The following is a 23,370-nucleotide window of genomic DNA, read 5'->3' on the forward strand; positions in this document are numbered from 1 at the left end:
CCCTGCAGGCTGCTTGGGCCGGGTACCCAGAACTCCCGTGCACACGTGGGCACCAGCAGCTTCAGTGCTGTGTGACAACCGCTTAGCCCCCCGCCGCACGGTTGGTGGGTGGCGGCTGCTCCTCTGGGGCCCTTACAGGTCGTCCTGCTCAGTTCCTGGCAGCTCTGCTCTGTCTGGTGCACGGTTTACACGCCCTCTGTGTGCGTTAGCGCAGCGCGCCTTTGGGTTTCTGTTCCTGTTTCTTACAGCCAAAGCCCCAGCCCAGTCAAGGCTACCCTTTGCTCTGCCCACCTCCCTCTGACACAAGAAGGCCTCCTGAGAGACAAGACGGAGTTTGCAGCATTTTTAATGCACAAAACAACAGGTAAGAGGCTGGCTGGGTGACCAGCCTTCATTCCACAAAAAGCTCAAGTGCAGATACAGCCCAGTTGGGAAGTTACGGTTCACAGGGCCTTAGAGCCAAGAGCAGGAAACGTGGTTCTCTTGTCAGCCAAGGGAGTAAGGAGTCCATTTTCTGGGGATGAAAAAAATAAACGTTTCTAAAGCATGGCAGACACCCAGTCTTCGAGCAAGGACACAGACGAGCCCGAGCCAGGTGTTCCGGCAGGTTGCGTGGGGCCAGGCGGTGCCCGGGGGGAGGCCAGCCTACTCTGAGCGAGGCTGCCGGGGCGGTCGGCCGGCCAGCCCACTCGGCACTGGAGTCCACGCCAATTCCCATCACACAGTCTGTCCTCCTTGCCTTTGATCGTCACAGCTTCCCCTGAACCCCTTGGTGCCTCCGAGATAAGCCAGTGACACCACAGCGTTCTCTGTGAATGTCCCTTCCCCGCTCTGTACAGCTTCTGGGCTCGGCTGCTTCGGCACCCTTCCCCTGACCACCACCCACCTGGTCCCGGCGCACGTGCACTCAGGTCTGCTCCGTGGCCTGGTGGTCCTGCAACACCGCCAGAGCCTCTTCGACCTGTGGGATACACGGGGGAGGGGTTGGTGCAGCTGCCCCAGCAGGGTCCTGGGAGAGAGCCCTGCCTCCCCACCTTGGCCCACCGGACGCGAGAAGGCCCACGCCCAGCCCCGCCGCCCCCTCTGACTGTGCTCACTGGCTCCCATGGCAGAAACCCACGGCCACCTTCTACACTGCCAGACGGCTGGGGGAACCCTAACCCTTGGGCCCTGTCGCACAGTCTTGCCTGGGGAGCTGCAGGGAGGCCGCAGGGGCTGAAGTAGCCGGCCCTTCACTAAGGCCCTCTGCCACCTCCACATTCTGCAGGTGTTAGCTGATTTCAGCAAGAAGATACGCTTCACCTGTCTAAGCAGCAGCCTACCAGCTCGCCTAGGAGAGGCCTCGATCCGTAACCCTCCTTCGCCCCCAGGCCTCCCCGCTCCTCGCAGGCTCCAGCCCACCTTGGCGTTGAGGGACTCTGGGGACTCCAGCAGGAGCAGCAGCTCCGAGTTGTCGATCTCCAGCAGCATGCCGGTGATCTTGCCAGCCAGCTGGGTGTGGACGTTGTAGATGAGGGGGTAGAGACGCTCACCTGTACGGAACAGCCTCTGAGGCTTATGTACACACCTGGCGGACAGCCCGGGCGTCCCAGGGCGGGGGTGGTATTGTGGAACGCAGCAGAGGGGGCATCCGGGTTTTTGTCCCAGAACTGCTCCCTCCAGGTGTGTCACTGAACACTCTCGGGGGCCTCTTCCCCAAGTGAGCATAGCCAGCCCCGCCTTGGAAGCTAGTGTGAAGAATCAAATTTGCCGGTACGTGTAAAGTATACTGCATAGGCTCTGACACGAGGTTGGTTGCTGTTTTAAAGACTACTCTTGTTCGTTTGGCAAGAAATCACTTGAAGGATCACATTGAAATGCTAGACGGGATGCGATAATGCTGAACTTGACTTCTTGGAGGGACAGGGGAGCCAAGCACACAAGATAAACTTGCCTTCCACCACTGGGCACTTCGAGTGACGGGGCCTAGTGTTGGTGGTCGGCCCATCTGGGCCACGTGTGGAGGGTGCAGCCGGGGCTGGAGGTGCTGGGTGCCTCCAGTGGTGGGGGAGGGCTTCTCCCACAAGGGGAGTGAAGATGTTTCCAGGGCACTGCTTACAGAGCCTTCTACCGCCATGAAGCCCATTTAGAATTTTTCTCTAGGGGTGGGTAGTAAAGTGGCAAAACCCCAAGTGAGCCGAGCAAACAATGGCGTGGTGGCATTGGGGGCCTTCCGAGAAGAGTCTGGAGGTCTAGGTGAAGGAAAGAGCCTGGGAACCACAGCAAGCTCGCTCATTCATTCAGCAGGTAGCGGCCTCCTTAAGCAGGGCCCGCCACAGAGGCCGGGATGGAGATGGACTGCATGGGAGATCAGGGGCCAGGGGGAACAATGTCTGTTTCCCAGGACACGTTTATGTTCTTCCTCCCTGCCGTGGGCACTGGGAGACGTATGAAACTCGGTGACAGCCTCTTCCCATCACAAGAGGTGTGAGGTACCACAGCACCCACCTTAGAGGCCATTTCCTGGCAGAAACCCAAGACCCTACCCTTCTGCTCCCCCTCCTGGCCCCTCATCTCCCCACGTCTGGGGTCTCTCCCAGCCTGAGTCGAAGCCACACAACAGCAGAGCTGGAAGAGATCTTGGGACCATCTGGCCTGACCAGGGTCTTAAGATGAACAGGGTCCTGGGAAGTAAAGGCCCTTTGGGCAAGTCCACCCGGCAGGTGGGTCAGCACGAGGCTGGGGACCTCGTCCCCACGTCTGACCTCCACTCAAGGCACTTCCCACCAGGGAAGCTGGCTGGTGGCGCCCCCTTCCTGCTCCAGGGTCGAGGAACCAGCCACTCACCGATCATGTGCTTCTGCTCGTGCAGCGGCGCTGCGGCCAGCATGGACGCAGTCAGGGGCTCCTGTCCGGGGACACGCACAGCAGGCTCCTGGACCTGCACGTGGTGTCGGGGACACATCCCTTAACCACGTGGATGGGCAAGGCCTCAAAACACTTACCCTTGTCGGGTGAGCACAGGCCTCCGGGAAGGCTCTAGAAGAGGGGGAGCAGGGGGGCAAGGTATGGACAATCGGGCGGGACAGAATCCCTAACGAGGGCACGGTGGACTAGACGACAAAGTGACGTCCTAGTGCAGACGTGTTCCGTGGTGCTAGGGACCCTATGCGTGTTGTCAAGTGAAAGCCACACGTTACCGACCACCTGGTGCTAAAGAAAGCACTTTTTAATCAGGTAGCTTTATGGCCGCATCCCCAGCAGGATTTCTGACCCTTTCGCATCTTGGTGACTTTAAAACCATTTTGCTCTCTAAAGCCTCCTCTTGTTCATTTTGCAAGAAATAGTTTGAAGTATACCCACAGAAATTCTAGACAGGATCTGAAAATGCTGACTCGGAGAGTTTTTTAGGGGGCAGGGAGATAAATACACAGCTCTTAATTACAGAAGATATTTTCAGTTCCATTCTGCAGAGTGATCACATCCTCGCTGCTTACTAAGTAACTACTAAGGAAACCCAAGTTAATTTTGGTAATAACCCAGGCGAAGCAAATTGTGATGAACAAACAAAATGTGATCCTGGTCTTTTTTCCCCTCTGTTGGTGGGTGGTGGGTGGGGATATCTCTTCTGATGGTACATGTTCATAAAGGAAACTTTACAAGCCAAGGATAGAAAGAAAATCAAGGCCCAGACAGGGCCAGCACCTTAGACAGGGTTCTGAGCCAAGCACCCCCAGAGCCCAAACTCAGTGGGCAGCTGGGCCAGCCTTACCCGGTGGGTGTTGTGTGTTGCCAAGGAACCTCTGTGTGTCAGGAGAGGCCCCCTTGGTGAAGAGCATCCTGCCATACCGGGTCCTGTGGTCTGGGTACCGATGTTGGCTGTAAGAGAGAAGCAGGGACGGTAAGGCCGACAGCAACCCAGAGGCATGACACCTCAAAACCAGCATTCACGTAGGATCCCCAGCACCGAGTAAAGGGTCAGCACACAGGCGTGCAAACATCTGCCAGATGAAGGAACGGATGCTTGCCTTAGAGCCCAAACCTGCTCCCCTGTTCACAGCTGCCGCAGTACTTAGGTTCAGATCTGGTGCTGCGCCCCTGCACGTATGATCACTTTCACCCGCATAACACGACGGGAATACTGCTTTCACCTGGACTTTTTTTTTTGGCCGTGCTGCGCGGCATGTGGGATCTTAGTTCCTCGACCAGGGATCGAACTCACGCCCCTTGCAGTGGAAGCTCAGAGTCTTAACCACTGGACCGCCAGGGAAGTCCCTCACCCAGATTTTAGACAAGAGGATACCAGGTACAGTAGGTAGCACGACCACAGAGTGAGTCAGCCCCGGAACTGGGTCGGTAGGACCCTGACCCTGGAGCCCACTGCACGGCCTCAGATGCCGGCACTGCCCTCCAAGGGGGCCAGCGGCAGGGTCACCGTGGAAGCCGGTTCTGACTCCCTACCAGCAGCAAGCCCCTGCCCACCACCGCACCCACCCTCTGTTCCATTCCTCCCAGCCCTGCCCACACTCACCCACTCCCTGGGCGTGGGGCACCAGGCGCGGCACGTGGGTGGAGATCTGCCTGGCACTGCCGATGGGGAACGAGGGGCGCCGAGACACGGCTGCTGGCTGGACAACCGAGGCCGCAGGCGGGTAGGCGGCTTGCGGCACAGAGAATATGGAGAAAGTTTAGGTGGAGGGGGACAATCAGGCGGGCACGCTGCACCCTGACAGTTCTGGGGTGAGGAAGGGGATGGGAAGGGGAACCAGAACATTCTGCAGCAGAAAGAGGAGTGAATTCACTGGCAGACCCAGAACTCCAGGGGAGGGCGCTGGAAATCTGCAGTTACAAAGCCAACTTCTGTCTACCCAGGACCCCAAGAGGCATAGGTACCAGGACCACACAGCTTGGTCCCCCAGGGCAGCTTCAGGTCAGGGTGAACGTCACTCTTAGAGAAGGACCATTCATCAACAGTAGTGCCAAAGGAGTATTATTTTCTCAGCTTTGCAGGAATTTTCACCGTCACAAATCAGGAGAGCCTTTGGAGCTCACTGAAGGTAACAGCTGCGTGTGTGTCTTTTACGGGCTCGGCCCTGTCCTTGGTGATTTACACACATCTCACTCAGGCTTACGTTCACAAAAGGAAACCGAGGCTCAGAGAGGTGACGTGACCCACCCAAATTAACACCCTGGGAAGTGGCAGAGCCAGGCTTGACCCCCAAGCTCGTGTCCTTAACCCACCGTGTTACACGCTGCCCCACGGGACCCATTTGGAGGGCAGGGGCTGGGTCACTCACACGAGGGTCTGGGTAGCTGGGCCGTCCACCTGGGGGCAGGCTGGACAGGTGGGCCAGAGCCATAGTATGGGGCCTGGGCTGGAGGCTGTGTGGGACAGAAAGACCTAGAGTGAGGGGGGCTGGCAGCAGGGGAGGTGAGAAACTGCATTCCCTCAGGGACACCACTATGGGAATTCCACTGTCCCCTACAGGGGACTGGTCATTATAGACGCAGAAAGCTGGGGTTAAGGCTCCTGCTTCCCACATCAGGAGGTCCATTAGCCCTGACCCCTTCAGGGCAAGATCTCAGGCTCAATCCTTGCCCCTGATGATCAGTACTACTAGCCCAGTGACCTGGATAAAAGGGCGACAATCCCACTGTCACTTGTGCCCGCCCGAGGAACTGCTAAGGGGGAGGAATGTTCCCATCCTCGGAGCCATTCATCTTTCTACAGACATCTTTCTACTCCCTCCAGGTCACACAAGCTCCTTCCCCAAACCAGGCCCCTTAGAACATTAGCATACAGGAGAGATGTTAGCAGGCGTCCCACAGAAATGATCTTCTAAGCTGGGGGAATGCTACGTACTCTGCCAGTTTGGGAAAGTCATGGTGCCTACTGGCATATCAGGATAGAAGAAGGTACACAGTAAAGAAATCGAGGCTTCTTTGGCTTAATGCAATATTTCCCCAACGTATCTGACTGCAGACAATCTTTCAGCATAACATTCACGATTCTCTCCCGGATCAGGAAGCACTGCTTGACAGGGACAATATTACCCCTGTTAGAGACGGGGTGACAACGGCCGCCTGCCGAGTGAGTTTCCAGCAGAAGCATGTTGGGAATCTGTCTGCCTGTGAAGCTCTGATCTTCCTGCCCCACCTGGCTGTCAGGGAAGGGATGCGGACAGGAGGTCACCTGGGGCGTAGCGGGCAGGAAGTAGCTGGCAGGCTGCTGGAAGGAGCCCAGGAGGGGGCTGCCCAGGGCCCGCATGGTGGAGAGGCGCTGCATGTACTGGTTGGTCAGGATGGCCTTCCGCTCCTCCTTGCGCTGGGCCAGTGCCACGTACAGTGGCTTGGTCCCCACGATGCGCCCGTTCATCTCTGTCACGGCCTTCGTCGCCTCTTCTGGAGAGGAAAAACACACAAAGCCAAACCCTTTGCTGTGGCCACCCTCTGTCATCACCTAAAAGCAAGACAAGACAAGGGCTGCTGGGGGTGGAGAAGGAAGACTCCGGGGGCCACGCTCCCCACCCCCTGGGGGGCCCAGCCCAGTACTGAGGGTACCCAGGAGAAACTGCGATTAAGATGGGGGGGTCCTCTCTCACCCACACATTTACTGAGGCCCACCGTATGCCAGATGCCATCATCGGATGAATGGATAAAGAAGATGTGACACGCCTTCTTACTCGACAGGTGCAGCCACCTGAGCAGGGAGGCATGGCCACTCCCACTTTACAGGTGATGGAAGTGAGGCTCAGAGTGACTTGTCCAAGACCGGTCCACTTGCTAATGAGGGCTGCTCATCGTTTACTAGACCATTCCCCAGAATTAGGGAGAACAGCTGCATTTCAGAGTTAATTTTGATCTCTAAATTTTCCTTCTGAAAAGATTTTCCTAAGCGGTGATGGAAAGCCGGCTTAAATCATTACTGTATCTGTATCTGCCTTCGCCTGTGCGGCTAAAATGAAGTGGGATGGTAGTTTGGGACAGGTTAATATCTAGGGGCAGGGTTCTTCGGCCAGGCTACAATCTTAAACCTTTCTGTAGGGGTCACTATAATGAAAAATCTGCATTTCAACTACTCCTCGGGTTTTATTAAACTATCCATACAGTTCTTTAGTTCATTTGTGAATTATGGACAAAGTAAGATGCTCTTAAGAGTTATATTTCCTAGAGACTCCATGAAAGAGATTTGTATGGAATAGGAAAATAATTTGAATTTGTATTTTTGGTGCTTTATTGTGTTAACTTTCTTTGCGATAGAAACAAAACTCCTTACTATTATGGAGAAAAAAAAAAAAAAAGAATGACTCACCTAGCCAGTGGGTCATACATTAGCCACAACTCAAACCTAATGTACGGCGCTGGTAGACCTCCATTGCCTCGGCAAGGCACAGAGCCAAGTTCTTTAGGAGTCTGGGGAAGAGGTTCTTAGCCTTTTTTTAAAAAAATTTTTTTATTAAAATAACCTTTCTATTGTGGAATGACTTTAGATTTATAGAAAAGTTGCAAAAATAGTACAGAGTTGCTGTATATCTTTCACCTAGCTTGACAAATGTACCATGTTAACAGTGGGACAGAACTACAATATCGACTGATGGGTACAATTCTATTATTATCTACAATGCTATTAACTGAACTGCAGATTTCATTTGGATTTCACTGGACTTTCTAACATTTTTCTCTTCCAGGATCCCATCCATATTGCATATACGATTCTTGATCTTTTTTTAGGGTTGAGACACTGGCCTGACTCCATGAGGACTTGAGCTGAGAACATTTTAAATCTGCTCTATTAGAGCCCATGCTCTAACATCAATGATTTTCAGCTGCACTTTGCTACTCATACAGGGGCCTCGACCTGAGCGTTCACAGATCCCCTCAGGGAGGTCAATGGATAGAATTCTGGGGGTCTGTGAACTCAGATGGGGGGAAAATGGCATCTTTATTTCTACATTAGCATTTCCTTCTATTTTGAATATAGGCAAAGAAAAAATACAGTAGCACTAGCTGTGCTTGTGACTTTGTCAAAAAGAATATTTTCATATCACATTAATTATTGCTGATCTCAAAATCTTTTAGGCTCATTACTACTTCACTAGATCTTGTAGTTTTTTTTTTTTTACCTTTTTCAGCCATACGTGGCTTGTGGGATCCTACTTCCCTGACCAGTAATTGAGCCCAGGCCCTCGGCAGTGAGAGCATGGAGTCCTAACCACTGGACTGCCAGGGAATTCCCCTAGATCTTATAGTTTGATGCCTTAATAAAGCAGAACATATTTTAACAAATATATTTCAATCCAATTGTTTTTTGTAATCTTATGAGTTTTCTTTTATGCATTTAAACATATTCTCAGAAGGGGTCCATAGGCTTTACGAGACAGCCAAATTTTCTTGGCACAAAAATACTGTCCTAGCAAATTAATAAGAATTTCTGTTAGGTAGTTTTAAAGAAGATAAAATTAGTACAACTAATACTTATGCAAGGACTTCCCTGGTGGTCCAGTGGTAAAGAATCCACCTTACAATGCAGGGGACACAGGTTCGAGCCCTATCAGGGAACTAAGATGCCACATGCCTCGGAGCAACTAAGCCCACATGCCACAACTACTGAGCCCACGCGCCTCAACTAGAGAGCCCGCGCCTCAACAAGAGAGCCCGCGTGCCACAACCTACAGGGTCCACGCACCCTGGAGCCCACACCCCACAACTAGAGAGAGAAAAAGCCGCACGCCGCAACTAGAAAGAAGCCTGCGTGCCTCAGTGAAGATCTCCCGTGCCGCAACTAAGACCCAATGCAGCCTAAATAAATAGAAAATAAATAAAATAAATAATAAAAAATACTCATGCAGAGCTTACTATGAACTTAATCTCTACAAAGTGCTTATAACACTATTATCTCATTTTCAATCACTATTTTATAAAATAGAAAATATATTAAATTTTATAAGTACATATAAACTTATGTAAAATTCCCATTTTATAACAAGATGGTCCACCCCACTGTGCGTCAACTCTAAGCAATCCAGATTTTGTACGATTCCCTTCATTCAAGGGGTCCTCAAGGAGGTCAGTGAATCTCCTGAAATTATATGCAAGGTATGTGAACAACTAGATCATTATTTCACTACTTATCATGGGCAGGTGCTCCACTTGCAGGCCTCTTAGTTCTCAGGACACCTCTAGAAGTAGATCATGTTGCTCCCATTTTACAGATGGGTAAAAAGGGTCCAAATGGCAATGTCACTTCCTTCAGGCTCTACAGGTAGTTAATGGTAGGACTGGGATTTAGACCTACTTCTGATTAACTTTAAAATCCCAGCTTCCAACCATAATACTACATACACCAAGTATGCATTTGCCAGGAAAGAGGGCCCAGAGCTTTTTATAAATCAGATTTATCAATTACTGATTGATAAATTTAATCAGATTTCTTGATGCTTAATTCACGTGTCCCACAGCTTTCTGTCACTTTTTTGGGGAAAACGTCCTTAACTCAAAAATTATTAGAACCTCTTCCCCAAATACCAGGCTCCCTGAAGGACATTTTAAATTGAATTCAACAGGCAAAAGAACTTCTAGACCACATCCTAAGAGCCCAGCCATCACACCACACGTGCAGGTCCTCAGCCCCGTCACCCACACTGACCTCTTTGGAAAGTCCTTCATTCCCACCTGCAGCTCCCTACCTCCTCACAGTCAAGTCAAACGCTGCTGCCGCTGCCACTGCCACTGCCACTTCTTACAGGAAGCCCTCCTTCCTGTTCTGCTGAGCTCCCGCAGCTCTGCCTCCTCCACTTACCCCAACCCCACCCCACCCTACAGTAGATTTGAGTTAGTGATGCATCCGACTTCCCCACTAGACTATAAGTTACTCAAGGGCAAGGACTACGTCTGACTTATTCCTGTGTGCTTCCCACAGGGCCTGGCAAAACAGCAGGTGCTCAAGTATGGAATGAACGAACACTAGGTCTTCTTAAAATTACGTGGGGAGCTTTTAAAATTAAGATGCCCAGAGCTCTACATTCAGTTTCTCTGACTCGGGTGTCTATTTAAGAGCTCTCCACGGTATTTTAATGAGAAGCCAGGGTTTAGAACCATCCAGGGAGCCCACCGCCCACCCTCATCTTATAGATGAGGCTCGGAAGACATCTGCTCAAGGTCACAGAGCCAACATCACAGCTCTGGTGCTAGGAGGGCACACGGTAGCTGTTCAATACGTGGGGAAGGATGAGTGAAGAATGATGCAGCCCAAGCCTCTCATTTTCCAAATGGGGAAACTGAGGCCCGGAAAGGGGTTATGTCACCAGCCAAGGCCAGACAACAAAAGTCAATGGAAATTCTGAGACACAAATTTCTGTAATCTGGCATACAGTAGGCACTCAATAAATGCTTGTTGAATGAACCTCGGTTACAGTGAGCCCCAGCAAGTCCAGCTGTGTGACTGGGACTGTATTTCTACCCTCTTCCCCTCCAGCCCAGACAAGGCTGCAGATGGACGACAAACTCCAATGGGGTCAGACCCAGCTCCCAAACTCCAGAAGGAGCAGCGCAGCACCAAATCCCTGGAAGCCCCGGGGCGGGGATGGGGGTGTGCATGGGCAGTGAGGATGGGAGGGGAAGGCTACCGATCCCCTGTGGGTGCCCCCGGCCCTCACCTTGGCACTGGTGATCACTCCATAGGGAGAGAACTCTTTCCTCAGTTTCTCATCATCGATGGAGTCATCCAAGTTCTTCACATACAGGTTCACACCCTAGAAGGAAAGGATATCTGCTAGATGTGCCCCTTCCCCTCCAAGCCCCAGAATGACTTGGGGTGGGGGGAGGGGCTTACATGGGCCAAGGGGGCACTGGAAGCCCCGCCCACCAAGCCTCCAGTTCTCAGTCTCATGCAGCACCCCTGCACCTCACCCATCACTCAGCGAGTCCATCACCTGGAAGGTGCAGCCCCTCCCCACTCCCCGCATCTCTAAAGCCAAGTTCCCAGAAGCGGGATTGCTGGAGGAGGGAGTCGCATTCAGGGTTGCCCACACACAGACACTTTCACATCGAAGCAGCTGCCCCACAGGAAGCCTGTCCCTCACCTGGTAACGGGTCAGCCGGTCCTGCTTCATCTGCTCGAACCTGCGCTTCAGCTCATTCTGCCGCTCCACCCGCTTCTGGGCCCGGCCTACGTAGAGCAGCCGTCCACTCACCTCCCTCCCGTTCATGTCCATCACAGCCTGTGCAGAGAAGAGGCAGCCAGAGGGCTTGGTAACCACCCCCATGAGGCCTTGGCCTTAGCCCTGTCCTCCAGTCCCCTCTTCTGGGCCCAGACGGGGCCACCTGCAAGCCAGGCTGGCCTTGTTGGCTGAGAATAATTAGTACCAGAATCCAGGCCATTTAAAATGAATCCAGTTTTTAAAAACATGGGACAGAATTTCAGAGTAAACTATAGAATTTTAAAAAATTGATTTGGGCTCTACTTGAAAAAGTGAAATTGAAATTTGCAAAGTTTCCCATGATTTAACATTTAGGTTCTAACTGTAACTACACACTGACGATGAGAACAAAGCAACAAGCATAATTCTTTCCAAAGGGCGTGATGGCGTAATCAACATCCTTCATGTTGGGTTTCAGAGCACAGAGAACCGTTTTTGCTATGAGGACTTTAGAAACATTTGCTTCTTGACCCTTGATTTTTCTTTTCTTCAGTTAACTGGCCTAAGCCCGCCACACCCCAAACCGTCAGTGGCTTTGATTGCATGAATTCCTACATCTTCTGCAAGACGTGCAATGCCTTAATCCATAAGGACCTACTGTATAGCACACAGAACTTGACTCAACACACTTTAATCACCGAAAAAGAATGTATAAGACTGGTAAGAATCTGAAAAAGAATATGTAGATATAGATGTCTCTGTGTAAGTGAATCAAGTTGCTATACACCAGAAAGAAACATAACATTGTAAATCAGCTATACTCCACTATAAAAATAAAGATAAATTATTAAAAAAAAAGGGAGGGAGAGAGAAATTGTTACTAAATTTGTTCAGGGGCGGTGACCCAACCTGGTGTCACATAAAAAAAAAAAAAACAGACGTGCAATGTCTCTCTGCAATCCACTGATAATGAACTGAATCGGCATTGACTTATCTGCAAAAATCAGACCCATGTAAGTGCTGACGCAAAGGTTTGGATTAGACATTGGTGTTAGGGAGGAGAAATATTTGAAAGGGAACTGACTTTTTAAGCGGTCAGTTCATTAGTAAATATTTTCACATAATGACTTGCTTCCCTACCTAGACATGCAAACATATGTAAATATATGTAAAAACACTCTGGGGGCCCAAGAACTGCCTGAGCTATAGCAGTCTTAAAGGTCATTAGCAGGGAACTTCCCTGGGGGTCCAGTGGTAAAGAATCCCCCTTACAATGCAGGGAACGTGGGCTAGATCCCTGGTCAGGGAATGAAGACACCACACGCCAATAGGGCAACTAAGTCCGTGCGCCACAACTACCGAGCCTGCACGCCTCAACTAGAGCCCGCGTGCCACAAACTACAGAGCCCACACACTCTAGACCCCGTGCACCACAACAAAGGGCCTACGTGCTGCAACGAAAGATCCCGCACGCCTCAACGAAGATCCTGTGTGCCACAACTAAGACCCGACACAGCATAAAATAATAAATAAAAAATAAATCTAAAAAATCCCCCCAAAAACAGGTCATTACCAAAGTCTCCAAGACCTTGGAGTCTATGGTTTCCCCTGCCAGCTTCACTGCTCTACTCCAACTTGTCATTTTATAGTTGGGGCAACCAAAGTCTACAGAGAGGGTGGGACATGTCCAAGGAGACACAAGAAGTTACCTTTCAAAGGAGCCCTTTACTTAAGAACAAAACTTCAGGGCCAGAAAGAGTTGGTTCTAATCCCAGTGCTCTCTCCTCCTAGCTACAACCTGGTGGAACCTGATAACCACAGTAGAGCCCACACTGGTGGGAGGAGACAGGACAGTGTCTGCAAAATCAGGGAGCACCTTGCCTGTGGTAAGTGCTCAGTGAGAAGTGGCTGCTATCAAGGTGGCCCCAGGATCCAGGTCTCCATCCAGAATCCACCATGAGCTGAGCTCTCCCATGACCAGTGATCTTAATGGGGCAGGAGCTACGGAAAGAGCTTCACGGTGGGAGGCAAAATCGGACACTATCCCTGCTTTGTTACTCACGCGGTGACCTTGTACCATTCCCTTGCTCAATAGATATGTATCTGGTACCTACCAGCAGTGAAATGCTAGACATTTAATGGTGACATGAGACCCAGCCCCTGCCCTCAGTTCTATCCATGGAGATCTGAGCTAATGATGGAGAGGCAGACAGGAGGGGCACCTTGTCAGAAGCACTGAGGACAGGAAGAGGTGGCTTCCTAAAGGAGGGAAAAGTATGAGCTGAGACCCATCAACAATCTACAGCTACGCTGTCCAACATGGCAACCACTTGTTGCGTGCAGCTACTGAATACTTGAAAAATGGCTAGTCCTAACTGACATGGACTAGAGGTACCAGATTTCAAAGACGTAGTACGAAAAAGGGACTGTAAAATCTCAATTTTTATCAATGTAAATATTGCGTCACCATCAATTGTATCAATATTATATCACATTGAAGTGATCATTTGAATAAGTTAAATAAAACATATTATTAAAGTTGCAGGGTTTTTTTAACCCTTTTTAATGTGGCTACTGGACAATTTTGAACTGCACATGTGGCTCATGTTATATTTCTATTGGACAGCATTGGTCTAAAGAGTAGGGGAGGGGAAGTGTTTTGAGAAAACAATATTTTCAAAGTCTTGGAAGCAAGAAATAACATGGCACTTCCCCTCCCTGGCCTCAATCTCACGATCAATTCAAGAAGAGGGTAATGGCTGTCTCAAAGGCCCCTAGTAGCTCCCATGCTGCAAGATTCTATGAAAAGCCAGCCAGCCTCAGGGTATGGAAGAAACCGGAGGAGGCTGAAGGCATCTGCCTTCACCCCAGGCAGGAAGGGCCCTGGCTTGTGTGGACCCATGCTGGGGAGGGACTATTTCCTCCACAGGCAGCTGGAGCCCTCTGCTCCTGATCTCCCTTCTTCCTAGTCCTGGCTCCACACCTCCTCCAAGAAACAGGGCCATGGGGAGGTTCCTACCTTCTGGGCTTCCTCATGCGTCTCAAAGTTGACAAAGCCAAAGCCGCGGGAGTGGCCGCTGTCATCCCTCATCACCTTGACACTCAGTATCTTCCCTAGGAAGGGCAACCTGTCTCAAAGGGGAGTCGGGCAAGCCCTGAGATGTCCCCTCCCTTCTCCCAAGTCTTCAGGAAGCCCCAGGGGGCACCCCCTTCCGAGCCCAAGCTGGGAGTAGAAGAGAAGTGATCCCCAACTCCCCTGGGGAACACGCCCACCAAACTGGGAGAAGAGGTCCTGCAGGCACTGCTCATCCACATCCACGTGGAGGTTCTTCACGTAGATATTGGTGAACTCCATGGCCCGAGCTCCCAGCTCTGCATCCCGCTCCCGTCGGGGCTTGAAGTGGCCAACGAAGCTGTGGACACGCCAACAGGGTAGGCAGCTGCCTATGGCTGCCGTCGGCCACCCCCATCCCTGCCCCGGCCCAGTAAGCCTGGGTCACTTGAGTCAATTGCCGCTGGCCTCCAGGATCTCTGTACCCCTCATCAAGGGACTGGGCAGGGCAATGCTCCTTAGATGGCATACATCCAAGGACTGACCACTTCCAACAGCCAAGCTTCTATGTTCCAGCGTAAGGTTAAGATGACTTCATTCTTGGGGCAAATGCACAGGATCTCCTACTGCACATGAGGCAGCTGAGTGCTCAGGAGATAAGAGCACAAATCTGGGAGTCACACAGACAAGGGCTTGAATCTCGCTCTGCAGTTACCAAGCTGTGTGACCCTGGGCAAGTTACTTAACCTCTCTGAGCCTCAGTGTTCATTCCTGTAAACTGGGGATCAAACTCACAGCACAGGGATTCGCTTATTCATTTAACACGTACTGGGTGCACTGGGGAAGTGGCTGTGAGAGAACCAGATGTGGTTTATGCCAGTATTGCTGGGGTGGGGGAGGGGGGCACTGAAATCATTTAAATACATTATGAATTTTAAAAACTGTAATTTCCAAGTCCACATAAACACATCTAGGAAAGTATCCTAGATTAAGAAAAACAAAGCAAGCATAAGAAAATTTGATGGTACCTATAAGACAGCAGTCCCCAACTTTTTTGGCACCAGGGACCGGTTTCGTGGAAGACAATTTTTCCACGGACGGGGGTGGGGATGATTTGGGCGGTAATGCGAGCAATGGGGGGATGTTTCAGGCGGTAATGCTATCGATGGGGAGCGGCAAATGAAGCTTCCCTCACTCACCCACCACTCACCTCCGGCTGTGCAGCCCGGTTCCTAACAGGCGGCAGACCACTGCCGGTCTGCGGCCCGAGGGTTGGGGACCCCTGATATAAGACATTTAGCACAAACGAGTGATAGGTGACACCAAAAATGGAAGGAAGCTGAGTGACAAAGGAAAACAGGCAAACTGAAAGCTGACAAAGATAGAAACACACTTCTGGAGAACTGGGAAAAGCCCGCCAAAGTTCTGGTTCACTGACAGGAGGCTACCCTGAGAAACTCTGGACAAAATGGCTCTGGGTGCATCTCCCACCCCAAAGCTTCCTCTACTGCTCAGTCTCGGGCATGGGGCTGGGCCATCTGATGGGCAGAACCAGAACTGGGGGAGGCAACGGCCAGAGCAGATTCTCTCCAGCATCTGCACCTCAACTTTCCCATCTGTGAAGTGGGGATGATGCCAAACTTAAAGGCATGAAAATGGCATGAAAAGGCTAAGCATATGCCAACCTTCCTTCCTGTCCCCAGATCTCAGGAAACAAAAGGTTTAATAAAAATTCACAGCCATGCTGAGAAGGCTGGAAAAGAGACAAAAATCACTCTGTCCACTGATGATTTGGCCATTAGCTGTTCCTGCCAGCATTTCTAAAGCATCGCCCCATTTGCTACTCAGAACTCCTCTAACGCATACCAGCAGCCCCATGTTTTACTTGAGGAAAGGGAGTCCCTGGGAGATTGAGCAACACGTCCGAGGTCATACTGCCAGGAAGAATAGCTCAGTGCCAGGCGCCCATTAGACGGTGGCAGTACTATGGGTCCTAAGTTGGTGGTACCATGATTCTGCTCCTTTAGCCCTGGCGCCACCCACATCCCACCACTCACACTTTGCGGTCATTCAGCAGCATCCCATTCATGGTGCTGATGGCGTTCTGTGCAGCCTCGTGGGTCTCAAAATGCACAAAGCCAAAGCCTCGGGAGCCATGATCATCACACACCACCTGGGCCACAGGGAAACAGGACATGAAAAGCATCCAACTGAGAAAAAGAATGGCAACGGCAATAATGACTAATATCTGAGTGCTCGCTCTGTGCCTGTGAAGACAATCCTATCTCGCACAACAGCCCTATTTTAGAGATGGGAAACGGAAGCTCAAAGAGGTCAGTCTACTTGCTTAAGATCACACAGTAAGGACGGATAGAGTCCTCAAACTGAACGCAGATCTCATCTATACCACAGACCAGCTTTTAATGACCTTCCTAAAGCGATGGATAAAAGGATTAGATTCCAGCCACCTTCCCCCCTTTCTGCATCTTTGTTTCTAACTGCAAGTTAGAAACAACCCGAGATCCATCAAGAGGAGACTGGTTAAGTAAATTACAGTATATTCATCTTGGTCTGCTGTATGTGCATAGTTGAAGAGAATGTGGTAGATTTCACGGCTGGCAGGGTTACCTGTAAGGTATACTGTTAAGTGGGGGGAAAAAATCAAGCCCATTTGGGTTAAAGTGGGCATCTATGCTTTTGAGAAACCTTTTGGCATTTTTTGGTAACATTCAATTGTGTTTCCGCTAACACAAGAAATACATTTTTTTTTTTTTTTTTTTAAGAAATACATATTTAGGGGAGACTTTTGGAAAGTGAGAGCGAGAGACACAAAGAAATAGAGAAAGATTGAGAAATTGAGGAAGAGAGGGGAAAGAAAGAAGGAAGGAAGGAAAGCAGGAAGAGAGAAAGTGTGGGATGGTTTTTTTTTTTTTTAATTTATATACCATTTTTAAAAGGTTACTTTCCATTTACAGTGATTACAAAACATTGGCTCGATTCCCTGTGTTGTACAATACATCCTGGAGCCTATCTTTTTTTTTTTTTTTTTTTTTGCGGTACTCAGGCCTCTCACTGTTGTGGCCTCTCCCATTGCGGAGCACAGGCTCCGGACACGCAGGCTCAGCGGCCATGGCTCACGGGCCCAGCCGCTCCGTGGCATGTGGAATCCTCGTGGACCGGGGCACGAACCCGTGTCCCCTGCATCAGGAGGCGGACTCTCAACCACTGCGCCACCAGGGAAGCCCTGGAGCGTATCTTAAACCCAACAGTATGTACCTCCCACTCCCCGTCCCCTATATTGCCCCTCGTCCCCCTCCCCACTGGTAACCACTAGTTTGTTCTCTGTATCTGTCCTCTGTATTTGTGAGTCTGCTTCTTTTTTTATTATATTTACTCGTCTGCTGTAATTTTTAGATTCCACATATAAGTGATATCATATAGTGTTTGTCTTTCTCTGTCTGACTTATTTCACTTAGCATAATGCCCTCCAAGTCCATCCATCTGCTGCAAATGGCAAAATCTCATTCTTTTTTATGGCTGAGTAGTATTCCACTGTGTATATAAAACCACATCATCTTCATCCATTCATCCATTGATGGACACTTAGGTTGCTTCCATATTTTGGCAGGGAAATTTTTAAAACACACACACACAAAACTGTTAATAATTATTTCCGGGAACTAGAGTTGAAAGCGACGAAAGCTTTTTTACTTTATTCCTTTCCGGGTTGTTTAAACTTTACCAATTAATCTATTATTTCAACAGCAAACTTGTTTCAAATTTTGAAAAGACCCACAAACATACTACCCCCATTCTGTAGGGCTCTCGACTCAAGTTAGGACAGACCTCGGACAGACCTCACGAATGGGAAAGATCTTCAGTTCACAGAGTTCCTGTCCCTCTGGCTGAACTTGCACTAAGACCCCTAATGACCATCTCATGGGGTCCGCGGCTCCACTCATCCCTGCAGCCACCGCCCCGGCTCAACTAAGTGACATTTTCTGCCTCGACCACCACCCCAACCTCCCAACCCAGCTTCTGGGCTGACCACTGGGACGCTTTTTCCAAAATGTAACTGTGATCATGTCCCTCTGGGAAATAATCTCCAGTAGCTCCTATAATCCACAGAACTATACCAACTTGGCATTTGAGGCTCTCCAATTGGCCCTTCACAAGTCCTGCTTCCAAGTCCACACCCAACACGCACCCCTCCAGCCCCAGGCAGGGTCCCTCTGCTTTCAACTCAAGCCCAGGTCTGTCACTCAGATTTAATCACATTGACTGGGTTCCACTCTGCACCAAGCACCTGCTAAGGGCATCACATACTGTTATATTTGTCATCAGAACCCTTCCAGGCAGTTCTTAACCTCTGAGCCCCAGCTGCCCAACTGGGGAAAATGGGAATAAATGACTTGTCCGAGGTCAGCCAGCAGAAGTAACTATTTGATTCCTGTAGACGCTTAATGAGATGCTCGCTACTTTTTCAAGGGCTATCTATATTGTGACGATTATGTGAGTTAATATACATTCACAGCCACCCTAAGAGGTAGGTTCTACCACTGCCCCCTTTTATAGAGGAAACTGAGGTATGGAGAGGTTAAACAACCAGCCCAAGGCCACACTGCCAGGAAGTGGAAGAGGCAGGATTTGAACCCAGGACACTTGGCCCCAAAGTCCAAGGTCTGGCTGACTATGTCATGCTGGCTCTCTGCTCGGTAGGCTGGGCTGAACTTTGAACTTGAGTGGCGTGACCCCAAGCCTAGTGGAGTTCCACAGTGCCTCAGAAACCTTTCCTCAGCCCCAGGGCACTCTCCTTTCTGGGTCTTTGACTCCCCGGACCCCCATGCATTCCCCTGAGAGCCCAATGTCCAGCTGTTCCTAAAAGTCTCACCATCTCCAACCAGCCTGAGAGCACTTGGTAGCACGCAAGGAATAGTTCTAACACAGAGGGTGCCATCGCTCCCAACCTCTCCCCCTACCCCTGCCATCTCCCCAGAAGGGTGGACACGCCAGAGGCTATAGGGTAACTGACCAGCCATCCTCATAAAACCCAAAAGCAAACACCAGGGGAACGGACCACACTGAATGCCTTGTATCTAACCAGGCCCATAACAGGGCTTCATTAGGCCTGCAAAGACTTGCCCAAGTCTCACAGAACTTTCTGTCCAGTCCTCAGTGGAAGCCTCAAGGCCTGGATAACGGGGACAGACATACTCTTCCCTGTTAAGTTAGCTTCAGCTAAGCCAGCAAACCCATTGGTTCAGATCCTGCCTTGGCCACTGACCTCCCACCCCTATAATATATAACTGTGAACAAGTAACCCCAACTCTGAGCCTCTCTGCCCTCCAGGGTAACTCTGGGATCCTCCTATTTGCATCTTAAGAGGCCATTTTGGGAAATTCAGTGAGGATGTGTATGCAGAAAATCTAGCACATAGAAAGTTCTGGATAAATCTGCTGTTATCACTGTAAGAACCTAGCACATAGTTAAGACTCTCTCTCTTTTCCATTGATCCTCAAAGACAGGAAACAGCCCTTTCTGTCTATCATGGCATGCCCTTCGCAGCTACTGCACCTCCTCCAGTCTGTTTGCCCCTCTGAGTCACAGGGATATCCATCCCCTCACTCACAGGGAGGTGGTGAGGCCTCACTTGAGAACTGCAGGACTGTGCCTGGCACATAGTAGGAGTCAAGGAAGAGTTCTAACACAGAGGGTGCCATCACTCCCCACCCCCCCTGCTGCCTCCCCAGAAGGCTGGACATGCCAAAGGCCGCAGGGTAACTGACCAGCCACCCTTATAAAATCTAGCGGGCAAAACACCCAGGGTTTAGCCCTGTCAGGACAGACTGATCTGCTGCATGGCCCCTGACCCTCAACTACAAAGTCAGAGAAATGATCACAGCCCTTCCCAAATGATGATACAGCCATTAGCTCAACAAATATTTATTGAGCACCTACTATGTTTTCACATCTCAGGTACTTGGATACAGTGGTGAATAAGAACAAGATCCCTACTCCTAGGAAACTTCCGTCCTATCATAAGAGAAATGTTACAGACAAGGTCTGGTCCATTGCCGTCATGGCCTTCCTGTATCTACTTGCTTTGTCCTATAATTTCTACTGCCCTCTCATTCTGAATTTGGGCTGTTCTCATGACTTACTTTGGCCAGTAGAACGCAACAAAATGACAGTGCGCTAGTTCTGAACCTAGGTCTCAAAAGTCCAGGCGAGCTTCCACTCTGTCTCCTGGGACCCTGCTACTGCCACGAGAATAGCCTGGGCTAGCCTGCTGGAGGATGAAAGCCCACAGGGAGGAAAGCCGAGACGGTCCAGCTGACAACCACCCACTCCCTAGAAGCAGAGCCATCCAGCTCTCAGTGGGCAAACAAAGGAACCCAGCCAAGAGCAGAAGAACTGCTCGGCTGAGCTCAGTCCCAACCGCCAACGGCTGAATTACGAGCGCAATAAATCACAGTTGTTGACAGCCACGAAGTTAGGAGGTGGTTACACAGCAAGAGCCAGTTTAGGTGACCGCTAAAACTGAGAACAACTACCATTCAAGTGCTTGCTGAACCTGGATCTTTACCGATGAGGTGCTGCTTGGTATCCCTCTACCACCACACAGGTGTCTAACACAGAACCGCCCCCCCTCCCCAAGAGGCACACCCACCTTGCAAGAGAGGATGTTCCCAAAGGTGGAGAAGGTGTCATACAAGGCCTTGTTGTCAATGGAGTCTTCCAGGTTCTTGATGAAGATGTTGCCGACACCCGACTTGCGAAGTCCTGGGTCTCGTTGGGACCACATGATGCGGATGGGCTGGCCTTTGATCACCTCAAAGTTCATTGTGTCCAGTGCCCGCTCCGCTGGACAAGAGGAGAGAAAGGAGCTAGTGAAGGGGATTTTCTTTCCCTGAGCCCCAAGGAGCGTAGTTGGGAACTGAGCCAAAAATGAAAAAAAGAAAAGAGCCACTGTCTGGGTCTCACTTGGGATAAGAGCTTGAAGGCTCAGGAGGGATAAACAGAAAGAATTCATGTGTGTGGTGCTCCTCCCACCTTCCAGGTAGGATCTCCTTCAACTCTTCACCATAATGACGTGAGCAGGAATTCCTATCCCCATTTTACAGAAGGGCAAACTGAGGCTCAGAAAGGGGAAAGATCAGGAGGGTCCCTATGACAAGGGTGGCAGCAGTTTGAGGAAACTGAAGCTCAGAGGTGCTGAGCAGCAGAGTTGAGATCTGATCCCAAGGAAGTATGGCTTCCGGGGAAGTGAACACCACCTCTCTGAGCCCACTTCTATACCTGTAAAGAGGGGATGATGATAATATTACCCACCTTTCTACATCTAACAAAGGGAGAGAATACCACCTGCCTCCAGGTTGTCAGACAGACTGAAAATTAAATAAGGTGTGCAAGGCGCCTTGTACTTTGTGCCTGGCACAAAATAGGTGTCTGGTAAACAGTAGTATGTCTAAAAACAACAGCCTATGCCCATCCTTCTGCAAGGTGGTATGCTGTGCCCTGCTTCAGGAACACCTCTGGTTTCAGAGGGTTTGGAGGGGAACTGTGGAATACTCAGTGGGCAAGTTTCAAGAAGTCTGGGTTTTCCATCTAGTCCTGCCATAAACACCCAGGAGTAAAATCCTTCTGCTGTCTGGAGCTCAGTTTCTCCACCTACGAAGTCTGGGAAAAAGGTCAGGTTGTACAGGGCTTGGAGGAAGATGGCAAGAGGCAGTGGGTAGGTAAAGCAGAGCAGAGGGGAAGGCTCCCAGGAATCCAGCTCTGCCACCTGCTGGGAAACCGGCAGAACCACCACAGCAAACTCCCAGATCAGGGAACCTCCCCATCCTCCCAGGAGACTCAGAGTAAAAGCACCCCCTTTTGGACTTGGCTGGGGCAGGTTTGTTTTTTGGTTATATTTCTGGAGTCTTACATCTGAACGCTATAGTTATTATGATTTTTCTTGGGTTAGCACTTGCCGAGGGCTTACAATGTACCACGTGACACTGGAGCTACTTCATAGACAAAGCCCTCCATTCCTTCCATGCTACTGGGTAATAAGGCTTAGCCCCACTTTACAGACGAAGAGATGCCAAGCCCGAAATCTTGCTCAAGCTCGCGCCCTAGTGGCAGAGCTCCAACAAAACCCTGCGCTCTAATCTCTCCTCTCCACTCAACATCTAGCTGACAAGCTCTGATCAAACCTATCAGCTCCGAAAACGGGTCGTGGAGCCTGGAGCGCAGGCAGCTTTTCTCGGTTCCCGAAGGTGGAGGCGCCTGGTGCAGACCTCGGGTCCGGCTGCCGGGAAAGGCCACAGCCCGAGGCCGAGCTCTCGCGGCTGCCCCGCTCATCACCCGTGTCTTCTCGGGCATCTTCCTCACGGGTGCTTTCAATTGCTCAACCTCCGATCACGCTATAAAGCAGGTACCTCCCCCATTTCGCAGACAGGCAACTGAAGCTCGTAATGATTCATTTGCTCGAAGCCGCACAGCTGCCGGCTTTCTAATCCCAGGTCTGGCTGACCCCAAAGCCCTTGGCTGTTTTCACTGTCTTAACAGCTCTTCCGGAAAACGGAGCACCAATAAAACACAGCAGGAGCACACTAACTGCTAGTTCCTGTCTCCGGGGCCTTTCGGAGCCCCTTCCTAGGCCTTGTATCTCTGGACCTCAGTTTCCCTGGCTGCAAAATGGAAGATTTTGCAGGATTAGCCAGAGATGAAAGCGCGCGCGGGTGGCTGGGATGCTGTCTGCCTATCTGTAGGTGGGTCGGTCCGCCCCCCTCCCCCAGGGGCTCACCGTCGGCCGGCTGCTGGAAGTTGATGTAGGCGTAGCCCAGCGAGCGGCGGGTGGCCACGTCGCGGCACACGCGGATGGACAGGATGGGGCCAGCGGGCGAGAACTTCTCGTAGAGCATGGCCTCAGTCACGTCGGGGTGCAGGTCGCCCGCATAGAGCGAGGCGAGCGGGTAACCCGGGCCGCTGGAGTTCATGGTGGGCGCGCGGCCCCGCGCTCGGCGCCCACGTGCGCTCACCCCGGCAGCGGGGGCGCGCGGGGCGGCCGGGTTCTTCCCACCCCCTTCTGCCCCTGGCCTTTACCTCCCCCGCCGCCCCGCGCGCCAATCGCGCGCGCGCTCGGACCCCGCCCCGCACCTGGGACCCCTCAGCCTTCTAGAAGCCCCAGGTGGGGGGCATCTCTGCCCCCGC

General features: G+C 51.0%; 1 protein-coding gene across 2 annotated transcripts; it reads right to left on the reverse strand.

The window, feature by feature from the left end:
- Window positions 1–356: 356 nt before the first annotated feature.
- PABPC1L (poly(A) binding protein cytoplasmic 1 like) lies at window positions 357–23,156 on the reverse strand. 2 transcript variants are annotated; one of them, XM_024746816.1, is made up of 15 exons: window positions 22,964–23,156; window positions 20,840–21,033; window positions 16,227–16,342; window positions 14,391–14,530; window positions 14,137–14,231; window positions 11,061–11,198; window positions 10,635–10,730; window positions 6,173–6,439; window positions 5,277–5,361; window positions 4,511–4,639; window positions 3,752–3,858; window positions 2,827–2,920; window positions 1,402–1,532; window positions 887–961; window positions 357–514 (listed from the first exon to the last, which is right to left on the reverse strand). In XM_024746816.1, the coding sequence occupies exons 1-14, from the start codon at window positions 23,154–23,156 to the stop codon at window positions 908–910; spliced, it is 1,839 nt and encodes a 612-aa protein (XP_024602584.1). In that variant the 3' UTR covers window positions 357–514; window positions 887–907. The 2 variants fall into 2 exon arrangements, with proteins under 2 accessions (XP_024602584.1, XP_024602585.1); XM_024746817.1 differs by lacking the exons at window positions 357–514; window positions 887–961; window positions 1,402–1,532; ... (2 more) ...; window positions 4,511–4,639; window positions 5,277–5,361 and having other exon boundaries at window positions 6,233–6,381.
- Window positions 23,157–23,370: the final 214 nt, after the last annotated feature.

Source organism: Neophocaena asiaeorientalis, unplaced genomic scaffold, assembly GCF_003031525.2.
Source record: "Neophocaena asiaeorientalis asiaeorientalis breed wild unplaced genomic scaffold, Neophocaena_asiaeorientalis_V1.1 scaffold132, whole genome shotgun sequence".
NCBI lineage: Eukaryota > Metazoa > Chordata > Mammalia > Artiodactyla > Phocoenidae > Neophocaena > Neophocaena asiaeorientalis.

Bases quoted from the DNA above. Each gene is read 5' to 3' on its own strand.
- PABPC1L (XM_024746816.1), bottom strand. From the start codon at position 23,156: ATGAACTCCAGCGGCCCGGGTTACCCGCTCGCCTCGCTCTATGCGGGC. The intron at 14,531-16,226 runs GTGAGTGGTGGG...GCGTGTCCACAG, and splicing joins CTGCTGAATGACCGCAAAGT to CTTCGTTGGCCACTTCAAGC. The intron at 1,533-2,826 runs GTGAGTGGCTGG...TGTTCCGTACAG, and splicing joins CGAGCAGAAGCACATGATCG to GTGAGCGTCTCTACCCCCTC.